Below are 14535 nucleotides of genomic sequence, written 5' to 3'. Positions count from 1 at the left end.
ATTTTTAATTAGACGGCAGTATAATTTCCCCCCTGCTTTCTCTCTCTCTCTCTCTCTCTCTCTCTCTCTCTCTCTCTCTCTCTCTCTCTCTCTCTCTCTCATATCCCACATAAATTAAATTTATTTATTTTCCGCATCTCTCTCTCTCTCTCTCTCTCTCTCTCTCTCTCTCTCTCTCTCTCTCTCATGATATTCTAAAGGCAATCCTTCCTTCGTTTATACATTTTTCATCAGGTACCCGACTAATTTCCTTACTCTATCTCGGCCTTATTCCCCCCCCTCTCTCTCTCTCTCTCTCTCTCTCTCTCTCTCTCTCTCTCTCTCTCTCTCCCTCATGATATTCTAAAGGCAATCCTTCCTTCGTTTATACATTTTTCATCAGGTACCCGAACTAATTTCCTTACTCTATCTCGGCCTTATTCCCCCCCCCCCCCTCTCTCTCTCTCTCTCTCTCTCCTCTCTCTCTCTCTCTCTCTCTCTCTCTCTCTCTCTCTACATATAACATTCCTAGTCACTTTTCGCTTCATTCATCCACATTTTCCACCCACACCAGACTAATTTCCTCTCTCTCTCTCTCTCTCTCTCTCTCTCTCTCTCCTCTCTCTCTCTCTCTCTCTCTCCTCTCTCTCTCTCTTTCTCTCTCTCTCTCTCTCTTCTTATGATATCCTGAAGGCAATCCTTCAGTCGTTCCTACATTATTTATCAGGTACCCAACTAATTTCCTTACTCTCTCTCTCTCTCTCTCTCTCTCTCTCCTCTCTCTCTCTCTCTCTCTCCTCTCTCTCTCTCTCTCTCTCTCTCTCTCTCTCTCTCTCTCTACATATAACATTCCTAGTCACTTTTCGCTTCATTCATCCACATTTTCCACCCACACCAGACTAATTTCCCCCTCTCTCTCTCTCTCTCTCTCTCTCTCTCTCTCTCTCTCTCTCTACATATAACATTCCTAGTCACTTTTCGCTTCATTCATCCACATTTTCCACCCACACCAGACTAATTTCCCCCCCCCTCTCTCTCTCTCTCTCTCTCTCTCTCTCTCTCTCTCTCTCTCTCTCTCTTCTTATGATATCCTGAAGGCAATCCTTCAGTCGTTCCTACATTATTTATCAGGTACCCAACTAATTTCCTTACTCTCTCTCTCTCTCTCTCTCTCTCTCTCTCTCTCTCTCTCTCTCTCTCTCTCTCTCTCTCATTACATATAACATTCCTAGTCACTTTTCGCTTCACTCACCAACTTTTTCCACCCACACCAGACTAATTTCCTTTCTCTCTCTCTCTCTCTCTCTCTCTCTCTCTCTCTCTCTCTCTCTCTCTCTCTCTCTCTCTCTCTCTCTCTCCACACTACTTATAACATTCCTACAGTCCCTCTTCGCTTCATTCATCCATTTTTCACCCACACCAGACTAATTTCCTCTCTCTCTCTCTCTCTCTCTCTCTCTCTCTCTCTCCCTCTCTCTCTCTCTCTCTCTCTCTCTCTCTCCTTACCGAATGGTCGACGAGCCCAATGATCTTGCAGGGGATGAAAGCGATGCTGTGCCTCGCCACCACGACATCCTTGACATTATCAGGATGGAAAACAGGATCCTTTTGCAGGTCGGCCCAATATTTGTAAGGTCGAGGCCGGGGCTCCCATTTGTTGTCGTGAACTAAAACTGAAAATAGATGAAAATAAACAAATTTGAATGAATTATTGTCTACCAAGAAAATGTATTTTCTTGTCTATCAAAAGGTATAATTTCATTCTTCACGCTCTTCTTTATGGTATGTGATTGGACATTACTAATATAGAATTATGAATATATTACAACTAGAGACATGTTGAGATTGAAAAAGTCTTCTACATGCGTATAAAACTTGACATTAAAGACATATAGAGTAAAAAATGCTAAAGATATTATTCCAGGGGAAAATGTGCTTTAATAATGTAACTTAATACTAAGATATATTTCAGAGGCATGCGGTAAATAGTAGGGTATATGATTATTCATTAAAAAAAAACATGATTGAGCTATTTAAATGCATATATATATATATATATATATATATATATATATATATATATATATATATATATATATATACATATATATATATATATATATATTATATATATATATATATACATATATATAATTTGTATCTCATACTGCTATCGAACCCTATTCTCTTCAAAGGAGACACTGGAAGACACTTGGGTCCGATCCCAGTTTCAGAGAGAAATTTATTTCTACTTGAGCACAATTGTGTTGATTTTTACCCACACACATATTTATATATATATATATATATATATATATATATATATATATATATATATATATATATATAAATATATATATATATATATATATATATATATATATATATATATATATATATATATATATATATATATATGTGTGTGTGTGTGTGTGTATATATACACAGATATATATAAATACATACTGTATACATTGGTTATAATCGTTTTTCAACACTGTACATAATATTCAAAATATAATATTAATAAATGTTACATATCCTGTTCGAAAAGCATCATCGATAGGTAAAAAAAAAGATAACGAACCCCAAAGGATATAAAACCTACATTTCCCCGGAGATAAAACGATGAAAAAACCCATCCAAAAAATGCTTTCTTTCCCGCCCAAAGGCATCGTTACCGCTGTAATCCAAACCGAAAATTTTTTTATAAATCTTAATTCAAGCACTGGTTGCCTGCCGGCTCTCTCTCGGGTTTTGCAATAGCCAGATAGATTGCAATCAAAAGATAATCTTGTCACTGAACCATCTCATCCTGTTTGTGTTAACTTTCTTGAAGGATTTATGACTGCCACATATGGAGGTGGATGGAGCGTCTGATAGCGTGGATTTTCGCTGCATGGGGGTGCAGTTAAAAATTGAATGTAACAGTAACATTGGTCATGCTTATTATTTGAAAAAAGTCTGTTTTATATATATATATATATATATATATATATATATATATATATATATATATATATACATATATATATATATATATATATATATATATATATATATATATATATATATATATAATATATATATATATATGTACTGTATATATATATATATATATATATATATATATATATATATATATATATATATATATATATATATATATATATTCATTAATTTATTTTAACAGTAAATTGTTTCAAGATTCTTCTATTTAAACAAGGCCTCTTCAACACCAAATGTCAAACCATTCTTTTATCTGTCGCATGCATACACATACACATATATATATATATAGATAGATATATATATATATATATATATATATATAAACACATATACATATACACAGATATACATATATACTGTATATATATGTATATATATATATATATATATATATATATATATATATATATATATATATATATATATATATATATATATATATATATATATATATATAACATTCACACACACCTATATATATATATATATATATATATATATATATATATATATATATATATATATATATATATATATATATATATATGTATATATATAACATTCACACACCTATATATATTTATATATATATATATATATATATATATATATATATATATATATATATATATATATATATATACATATACTATATACTGTACTGTATATATGAACTAGAAGAAGCTACGTATATTTCATATTTGAAAAATAAAATAGACGTAAAAGCATTTAGGTGTAACTTTTACATATAAATAAGGATTACAGGAAAAGTGATGAATACCAAATAATCCATCAGTTGCAACAGGAAAGATTTAAAAGATTAATATTATCACAAAAATAAAACAAAAAGTATTATTTTCATTAACGCCAAATCCCCTGCAAATAGAATATTCAAAGCACTTTGAAGTCTGTGGTTATGAATATCAATTGAATAAAATCAAAGTAATTAAAAGTAATTAGGATAAAATACATTGATCTGTCTTAATATTCATAATCTTCCCCGATCTCAACGAGGTTACCGCTCGAACTCGGTTTTTTTTTTTTTTAATTTTTTTTTACGAAATGCTATATGATTTTGAAAAAGGTATTTACCGAGCTGAACTCCGCAACCTTTTATTTTATTCCACGGAAAAGAAAAAGCGTAGTTTACGTCCTCTGTAACGAACTGAGGAAAATCTGTTCCTGTAGTAACTTACCTTGCCGTGTTAATAGCATTCTCTATTTTCTTTTTTTCTCACACAGAATTTTTTTTTTTTTTTTTTTTTTTTTTTTGCAGCATTATAGCCGCTTGGTCCTAAACTCGAAGATTAAGTGTATTCGGTCGCAAAGCGTTTTGTTAAAGGACCCAAAAACAGAGGTTGGCTTATATTGCTCCGGTGTTCGGTTTGATGGTGATCCTACAGACTTTACACATCAAGGCCTCTAGGATGTCCTGCTTTAACATCACACAGGTGTCGTTCCTATTACCAGCGGTTGTTAGGAATAATAATATTGATAATATTAATAATAATAATAACAATACTACTACTAATAATAGTAGTAGTAGTGGTAGTAGTAGTAGTAGTAGTAGTAGTAGTAATGATAATAATAATAATAATAATTTCCAGTCTTCTTCTTCTTTTCTTATCATTATTATTATTATTATCATTATTATTATTTTTACCTCCGCCAACAAAGGTGGAAGGAGGTTATGTTTTACCGCCTGTTTTTGTGTTTGTGTTTATTTGTGCGTGTGTTTGCTAGTGAACACCTTGAGTAATGAAACTTGCAGGGATTAACTTATGTAAAAAGCTGGAAATGATTAAATTTTGTAATGTCAAAGTCAAATGTCAAGGTCAAGCAAAATGTCTATTTCACGTAATCAGCCATAAGTTTGGACATCGTTGTCATAGAGACTTCAAACTCGGTTCATATTTGAGTGTATGAAAGTTCACGCCAAATACAGATTAAGGTCAAAGGTCAATGTCGAGCAAAGAGTCGAGAAATAAGAAGCCTCAGCGGAGGTCCTGCCCTACTGCGTGTCCCTCTAGTTATTAACTCTTTTACCCCCAGGTTCTTTGGAAATTTCCAACTCTTAACCCCCAAGGGGTTATTTTTTTCCTAGCACATTTTGCAGTATATTTTTTTTTAAATTGCTCTAACAGCCTTAAATTTTTGTCATAGAGAAGTCAGCTTGGTCTCATTCTCTTGGAAAATGCCTGAATTTTTTCATAAAAATATAAAAAATATGAAAAAAAAAAATTTTATAGCATTTTTTTGCAAGGACGTACCGGTACGTCCATGGGGTAAAGGGATGGGTTTTGTGAAACGTACCAGTACGTCCTTTTGGGGGTAAAAGGGTTCATAATATTGCCATGTTTCTTAAAAGTAAAGGAAATACTGAGCAAGAAATCATTCGGTACGGAATAATTTACTTGATCTTGTAATCTGAATCTCCATTTGTCTCCACATGAAATATTTAATATTTAGTTTAAAATGAAACTTCACAAATCAAATGATCATCAAAATGAAAATTACCAGAGTTCATGAGACGCAGGAACATCTTACGCGATCACTGACCGTGTTTGTTGAGCAATTCTGTATTCCTGTATGTGCCATTTTGTGTCAGTGATCCAATTATTCGATCTGGCTGAGGCAGCCAAGTTACGAGTAAGGAATTGATGCTTGTTGGTCCTTTGTTTCTTCTATTTCTTCTGCTATTGGATGTCGTTATAGTTAATTGGATGTCTGTCATAGATGGGAAGCGGAGGAAAGACGAACTTATCCAAGCATTAACTTCCATATAACGTAACTAATGCAATTATCTCGTGAAAATTATGGTCAGTAATTGGCAAGTGATTTTGCAGATGTTTCGTATTTAGTATATATCAAGTGTATTACGTTATTCAGCATTTTCAGATTCAAAATAACATGAATTCTAAATATGGAGTTTTTTGCCAGGAAAGAAAATAATGAATTCTCTGCATCTATAACACAATCCTTTCTTCATCACTAACTTAGAATCCACTTACATTCTAAAGTATTCTTCGGTACATTATCATCTTTAAAGTGTTTTTAAACTTTGTTGAATGTGTACATTTCATGAAGCCATAAACGTTGAAAACGTTTTCGCAAGAATTAACTTAAACCCGCCAAAAACCTATATCATCAAAATTGCACCATTAAATGAGAAAGAAAGTAAACTAAAATCAATTCGAATTCCGAAGTTATCCAATTGTGAAGATCACTGAAATTAAATTTGCAGTAGGTTTTTGAAAAGCAGAATGATTTTTCACGATTGCGATACAGAAAGGTTTTCTTTGACGATTCCGCAATACGCAAGAAAATTGATTACATCTTTGATTAATAAATAAGACGTCTGGGATTCTGGTCCCTCAATATAACTTTAATACTCTGCCATTCTTCTGATGACAATCATTATTGACAGTAAGTTAGACATGGTTTTTTTTTTTTAACTCTATTATAGGTAGTAGGTTGGCCAGGGCACCAGCCACCAGTTGAGATACTACCACTAGAGAGTTATGGGGTCCTTTGACTGGCAAGACAGTAATACATCGAATTCTTATCTCTGGTTACGGTTCATTTTTCCTTTGCGTACACATACACCGAATAGTCTGCCCTATTCTTTACATATTCTCCTCTGTCCTCATGCACCTGCCAACCCTGAGATTACCAAACAATTCTTCTTCTCTCAACCGGTTAATTACTGCAATGTCATTGTTTAGCAGCCACTTTTCTCTTGGTAAGGGTAGAAGAGACTCTTTAGCTATGATAAGCAGCTCTTCTAGGAGAAGGACACTCCAAAATCAAACCATTGTTCTCTAGTCTTAAATAGTGCCATAGCCTCTGTACCATGGCCTTCCAGTGTCTTGGGTTAGAGTTCTCTTGCTTGAGGGTACACTCGGGCACACTTCTATATTATTTCTCTTCCTCTTGTTTTGTTAATTTGTTTTTGTAGTTTATATAGGAAATATTTATTTTAATGTTATTACTGTTCTTAGAATATTCTATTTTTCCTTGTTTCCTTTCGTCACTGAGCTATTTTCCTTGTTGGAGCCCCTGGGCTTATAGCATCCTGCTTTTCCAACTAAGGTCGTAGCTTAGCAAGTAATAATAATAATAATAATAATAATAATAATAAGAAGAAGAAGAAGAAGAAGAAATAAATTTAAAGAAGGCCCTCCATGATACAACTCCTTCCTCTAGCTAGAGCTACAACCATTTGAAATTCCCCAATGCCAAGCTCTTCCTCTTCTGTTTTTCTTCGTCTTCCTCTGGTTCTACTATTTTCTTCTTTTCCTCCTTCTTTGTTCTTAGAACCGGGAGCTTCCGCATCCTCTCATCTAAAATTCAGAACCGTATCTCGTTTTGCACAGTTGAACGGACACGGAAAAAGAATCACATAAAAGTCTTATTCCTACAGTGATACTAAAAGATTACTCTCATAACAGACAGACAATGTATTGTAAAGTGGCAATCTTCAGCAGAAACCGATATATCTTTATAGATTTCCAATGTCTTTCTATTTTATATGCACGTTATCGGACATTTTGAGTGTGATGAAGTTCAAGTGTTTGATTACGCTCCGTTTCCTTGTGCTTACAACTTTATAAACTATGACACACCAGGTAAAAAATGCCATTTAACATTCTCTATCATTTGTAAAAAGTTTATTTGGTTGTTTTATGATCGATGAAAGAGTTAGTTCAAACAAATCAAATGTAATAAAAGGTTTTATGCGATTTGGAATATGTTCAAATAACTATTTGTTGATCTGTGACAACGCTTGTTAAGCAATAAATCTGTACAAGTAATTAAAAGTTTTTCATGTTTAAATGGTTGTTTAAAGTCAGATGAAAGCACTTGTTATATTGAAAAAAAAATAATGCAAGATTTTTTATTAATTACATTGAAAAGAATTACTGAATGACGTAATTTAAAGTTACCCTATACAACGAAAATCATTTAGATAATAAATTCTCAAACGATGTTTTCCTCTTTTCTCAACATTGATCGAACTGAACCCAGAACGAAGCCTGTAAAAGTCCCACTTAAAAGTCACGTCAACAATGTAGTCATTAGGTTGGCTATTGTAAAAACGTTCGTCCCCTTTTAACCAAAATGGGAGACTCATGGAATAGACACCAGTCTACGTCAGTCAGATATTTTTATGCCTTTATCCACAGCCCAAAAAGTGGCTAAGGGTATGAAACCCCCGAGGACAGGAAACCCTCGAGGTTAAGAGAAATCTCTGAGGTTAAGAAAACCATGAAGTTAAAATAAATCCCCGAGGCTAGTAAACCCCCGAGGTTAAGAAAAACCTTTGAAATTAAGAGAAATCCCTGAGGTTAAGAGAAACCTCTAATGTTATGAAACCCCAAAGGTTAAGAAAAACTCCCGAGGCTAAGAGAAATCCCTGAGGTTGAGAAACCCCCAAATCACTGAAGCTAGGAACTCCAAAGGTTAAGAGAAACCTCTGAAATTAGGAAACCCCTGAGGTTATGAGAAACCTCTGAGGTTAGGATACCCCTGAGGTTAAGAGAAGCCATTGAGGTTAAGAGAATCCTCTGAGGTTGGGATTTAAGGTTAGGAAACCTTTCAGGTTAAGAGAAATCCCTGAGGCTAGGAAGCCGCTCAGGTTAAGAGAAACTCCAGAGGTTAGGAAACCCCAGAGGTTAAGAGAAACCCCAGAGGTTAAGAGAAACCCCTGAGGTTAAGAGATATCCCCGAGGTTAGGAAACCCCTGAGGTTAAGAGAAACCTCTGAGGTTAGGAAACCCCTGAGGCTAGGAAACTCCAGAGATTAGGAGAAACCTCTGAATTTAGGAAACTACTGAGGTTAGGAGTAATCCCCGAGGTTAGGAAACCCCCTGAGGTTTAGAGAAACCCCCAAGGTTAGGAAATACCTGAGGTTGAAAGAAACCTCCAAGGTTGGGCAACCCCTGTGTCTAGGAAACTCCAGAGTTTAAGAGAAACACCTGTAGTTAGGAAACCCCTGAGGTTAAGAGAAACCTTTGAGGTTAGGAAACCCCTGAGGTTGAGGAAAATCCCTGAGATTAGGAAACTCCCAGAGGTTTAAAAAAACCCCTGAGGTTAACAGAAATCCCGGAGTTTACGAAACTCCATAGGTTAAGAGAAATCCCTGAGGTTAGGAAACCCCATAGATTAAGAGAAACCCATGAGGATAAGAGACACCTCTAAGGTTAGGAAACCACTGAGATTATGAGATATTCCAGAGGTTAGGAAGCCCCTGAGGTTAAAAGACACCTCTAAGGTTACGGAATCACTGAGATTAGGAGATATTCCAGAGGTTAGGAAACCCCTGAGGTTAAGAGACACCTCTAAGGTTAGGAAACCACTGAGATTATGAGATATTCCAGAGGTTAGGAAGCCCCTGAGGTTAAAAGACACCTCTAAGGTTACGGAATCACTGAGATTAGGAGATATTCCAGAGGTTAGGAAACCCCTGAGGTTAAGAGACACCTCTAAGGTTAGGAAACCACTGAGATTAGGAGATATTCCAGAGGTTAGGAAGCCCCTGAGGTTAAGAGACACCTCTAAGGTTAGAAAACCACCGAGATTAGGAGATATTCCAGAGGTTAGGAAGCCCCTGAGGTTAAGAGAAACCTATAAGGTTAGAAAACCACTGAGATTAGGAAATATTCCAGAGGTTAGGAAGCCCCTGAGGTTAAGAGACACCTCTAAGGTTAGGAAACCACTGAGATTAGGAGATATTCCAGAGGTTAGGAAACCCACGAGGTTAAGAGACACCTCTAAGGTTAGGAAACCACTGAGATTAGGAGATATTCCAAAGGTTAGGAAGCCCTGAGGTTAAGAGACCACTGAGATTAGGAGATATTCCAGAGGTTAGGAAGCCCCTGAGGTTAAGAGACACCTCTAAGGTTAGGAAACCACTGAGCTTAGGAGATATTCCAGAGGTTAGGAAGCCCCTGAGGTTAAGAGACACCTCTAAGGTTAGGAAACCACTGAGATTAGGAGATATTCCAGAGGTTAGGAAACCCATGAGGTTAAGAGACACCTCTAAGGTTAGGAAACCACTGAGATTAGGAGATATTCCAGAGGTTAGGAAGCCCCTGAGGTTAAGAGAAACCTCTAAGGTTAGGAAACCACTAAGATTAGGAGATATTCCAGGGGTTAGGAAGCCCCTGAGGTCAAGAGAAACCTCCAAGGTTAGAAAACCACTGAGATTAGGAGATATTTCAGAGGTTAGGAAGCCCCCTGAGGTTAAGAGGCACCTCTAAGGTTAGAAAACCACAGAGATTAGGAGATATTCCAGAGGTTAGGAAACCCCTGAGGATAAAAGACACCTCTAAGGTTAGGAAACCACTGAGATTAAGAGATATTCCAGAGGTTAGGAAGCCCCTGAGGTTAAGAGACACCTCTAAGGTTAGGAAACCACTGAGATTAGGAGATATTCCAGAGGTTAGGAAGCCCCTGAGGTTACGAGACACCTCTAAGGTTAGGAAACCACTTAGAAAACCACTGAGATTAGGAGATATTCCAGAGGTTAGGAAGCCCCTGAGGTTAAGAGAAACCTCTAAGGTTAGAAAACCACTGAGATTAGGAGATATTCCAGAGGTTAGGAAACCACTGAGGTTAAGAGACACCTCTAAAGTTAGGAAACCACTGAGATTAGGAGATATTCCAGAGATTAGGAAGCCCCTGAGGTTAAGAGACACCTCTAAGGTTAGGAAACCACTGAGATTAGGAGATATTCCAGAGGTTAGGAAGCCCCTGAGGTTAAGAGAAACCTCTAAGGTTAGGAAACCACTGAGATTAGGAGATATTCCAGAGGTTAGGAAACCCCTGAGGTTAGGAGACACCTCTAAGGTTAGGAAACCCCTGAGATTAGGAGATATTCCAGAGGTTAGGAAGAACCTGAGGTTAAGAGAATCCTCTAAGGTTACGAAACCACTGAGATTAGGAGATATTCCAGAGGTTAGGAAGCCCCTGAGGTTGTACCAACCGTGTTTCACACAATTGTACATAATTCCTTTTGTATATATTATGGTTGTATCTTCGCTCTTCCCTTGCACTAAAATGAACATGAAAATTCAAGTCTGGTTTTTCCTCTGTGATTTTGTCTGTCTTGTGAACTTGTCATGTCCTGTTGCCTTGAGGTTTTGTATATAAGGAGAGGGTTCCACAACAATATAACTCAGTCGTTTCCAATCTGCCTTTGATTGCACAACTCCTCTCTCGACCCGTCACATTGGTGACCCCGGAAGTCGACTCGCTTCCACCGCCTTCCACCCCCACCCCCTCGCCCCTTCATCGTTGGTACTATGACGGACTCTACGGCAGTTGGCGCTACGGCCTCTCCATTCAAACTTTCATCGTTTGCCAGCGGAGAGGCGTTTGCTTGGTTTCAGCGCGCAGAAGTCCAGTTTCGTATCAGGGGCGTGACTCGCTCAACCACCAAAGCGGATTATGTTCTCGCGGCGATACCCGAGGACACCTTCCCAGAAATATCCGACTGGCTTTGTGAACAAGGAGACACCCCAATAGCGTATGACGACCTCAAATCATACCTTCTGCAACAGTACTCGCCGTCGCCAGCCGCCCGTATAGCAAAGCTTTTTCAGCTCTCGCAACAACCGTTGGGGGACCAAAGGGCTTCGCTTGCCCTCAGGGAAATGACCAGTATCGCTCGCCTTCAACCTGCCGCAGACGGCTCTCCTCGTGAGGTGAACCTACTCCGTGCCCTTTGGATACGCTGTTTACCTGAACCTGTGCGCGCTGCCATACCCGATGTCGATAGTTTACCCATAAAGGACTTGATGACCAAAGCCGACGCCCTTATGGACAGCCACTTCAAGACCTCCATCAACGCCTCCACCCCTGACGACGAGGATGCCTATTCAACGTCAACCGAAGCTGACATGAATGCCGTAGGACATACACGCCTACCCCGTGACGTGCCGAAGCGGCGACAAAGCCGCCCACCACCCACCAATCGCTCGCACCCCAACGAACGACTTCTACAGCCACTTACTACCTCCCATCCACCACAGTTTTGCTACTACCACTTCAGATTCGGGGCAACCGCGAAGAAATGTGCCAAAGATTGTCAGTGGCCAAAAAACGTGTAAGTAGGCCATCGCTTGTGGCGGTGGCCTCCCATGTTTCTAATCTTTTCTTCTTACAGGATGCAGGAACGGGCGTGCGATTTTTGGTAGACACGGGTGCTTGTCGTTCTCTTTTGCCAAGGAAACTCTTCAAGGCACAACGTAGTCTGTCTACATCTGCCGACGTCCGCTTGGTAGCTGCCAACGGATCTGCGATACCCACCTACGGTTACGAGAGCCTCACATTATCGTTCGGAAACGGTAAATTCAATTGGAAGATTCTCGTTGCTGACGTCACAATGCCAATCCTCGGTGTGGATTTCCTCTCTCATTTCCACCTTCTGGTCGATGTCGCCCACCGACGATTGGTCAACGCAGACTCGTACTTGTCGACACCTCTTCAACCCGCCCCCTCTAACCTCGCTCTCCACATCAGCGCACCCACGGATGCCTACGCCCACCTCCTCACGTCGTACCCGTAAGTTTTCCGTCCAGAACTTCGCCAAACACCCACGGTTCCTGCCAAGCACGGTATTTATCACCATATCAAGACGACGGGACCCCCAGTCTTCGCAAAATTCAGACGTCTAGCACCGGAACGATTGGCAGCCGCCAAACAGACGTTCGCCGAAATGGAGAAAATGGGCCTTTGCCAAAAGGCCTCCAGCCCATGGTCGTCACCCTTACACATCGTTCTGAAGAAAGACGGCTCCCTCCGTCCGTGCGGGGATTACAGGCGCCTGAACATGCAAACAGAACCGGATCACTACCCCCTCCCAAACATTGCCGATGTAACCTCCTAACTGCACAAAGCGAAGGTTTTCTCTACGCTCGACCTCCTGAAGGGGTATTATCAGGTGCCTATGAACCCAGAAGACATCCCCAAGACCGCCATCACCACTCCGTTTGGCACATACACCTTCAATTACTCCTGTTTTGGCCTTCGTAATGCTGGGGCAACGTTTCAACGTCTCATGGATGGCATCTTAGGGGACCTCCCTTTCTGTGTATGTTATGTGGACGACATACTTGTGTTCTCCTCCTCAAAAGAGGAACACCTTCGTCACCTGCGCATCGTGCTCGACCGCCTGCAACAAAACGGCCTTGTAGTCCGGTACGACAAGTGTACCTTTGGCGCCAACGAAGTGTCGTTCTTAGGGCACTGTATCACTCCTGAAGGAGTCCATCCCCTCCCTGAGAAGGTAGCAGCCGTTCAGAATTTCCCCACGCCCTCGACCGTCAAAGCTCTGCAGGAATTCTTGGGCATGATCAACTATTATCACCGTTTTCTGCCAGCCATTGCCGCCACTCTTGCTCCCCTCTACGCCTCCCTCAAGGGCAAGCCAAAGGACCTGAAGTGGGGTCCCCTTCAAGAAGCAGCCTTCTGCAATGCAAAGAATGCCCTATCAACTGCTGCGGCTCTCAATTTTCCTATCCCACACGCCCCTCTCCTTCTCTCCACCGATGCCAGCGACGTCGCTATTGGTGCAGTACTCGAGCAGGTGGTCAAAGGCTCGCCCCGCCCATTGGCCTTCTTCAGCAGAAAACTGTCCAAGGCAGAATCGGGTTATTCTACCTTCGATCGAGAATTGCTGGCGGTGCACTTGGCTGTCCGTCACTTTCGCCATTTCTTAGAAGGTACGCCCTTCGTCATTCGTACAGACCACATGCCTCTGGTGCACGCCTTCACTCGACAGGTTAGGAAGAACCTGAGGTTAAGAGAATCCTCTAAGGTTACGAAACCACTGAGATTAGGAAATATTCCAGAGGTTAGGAAGCCCCTGAGGTTGTACCAACCGTGTTTCACACAATTGTACATAATTCCTTTTGTATATATTATGGTTGTATCTTCGCTCTTCCCTCGCACTAAAACGAACATGAAAATTCAAGTCTGGTTTTTCCTCTGTGATTTTGTCTGTCTTGTGAACTTGTCATGTCCTGTTGCCTTGAGGTTTTGTATATAAGGAGAGGGTTCCACAACAATATAACTCAGTCGTTTCCAATCTGCCTTTGATTGCACAACTCCTCTCTCAGCCCGTCACAAGGTTAAGAGAAACCTATAAGGTTAGAAAACCACTGAGATTAGGAGATATTCCAGAGGTTAGGAAACCCCTGAGGTTAAGAGACACCTCTAAGGTTAGGAAACCACTGAGATTAGGAGATATTCCAGAGGTTAGGAAGCCCCTGAGGTTGAGAGAAACCTATAAGGTTAGGAAACCACTGAGATTAGGAGATATTCCAGAGGTTAGGAAGCCCTGAAGGTAAGAGAAACCTCTAAGGTTAGGAAACCACTGAGATTAGGAGATATTCCAAAGGTTAGGAAGCCCCTGAGGTTAAGAGACACCTCTAAGGTTAGGAAACCACTGAGATTAGGAGATATTCCAAAGGTTAGGAAGCATTGAGGTTAAGAGACCACTGAGATTAGGAGATATTCCAGAGGTTAGGAAGCCCCTGAG

The 14535-nt window shown here is 39.5% G+C and overlaps 1 protein-coding gene across 1 annotated transcript in view; it reads right to left on the bottom strand.

The window, feature by feature from the left end:
- LOC137657060 (leucine-rich repeats and immunoglobulin-like domains protein 1) overlaps positions 1 to 14535 on the bottom strand; it is a 166351-nt gene that overhangs the window by 82619 nt on the left and 69197 nt on the right. The window contains exon 3 of the mRNA XM_068391427.1: positions 1486 to 1652. Coding sequence (XP_068247528.1) covers positions 1486 to 1652 — 167 coding nt within the window. The remainder of the gene's footprint in view (positions 1 to 1485; positions 1653 to 14535) is intronic.

The sequence above is a fragment of the Palaemon carinicauda genome, chromosome 18 (assembly GCF_036898095.1).
Source record: "Palaemon carinicauda isolate YSFRI2023 chromosome 18, ASM3689809v2, whole genome shotgun sequence".
In the NCBI taxonomy this organism is placed as follows: Eukaryota; Metazoa; Arthropoda; class Malacostraca; order Decapoda; family Palaemonidae; genus Palaemon; species Palaemon carinicauda.
This window is presented reverse-complemented; position numbering and strand designations above follow the sequence as displayed.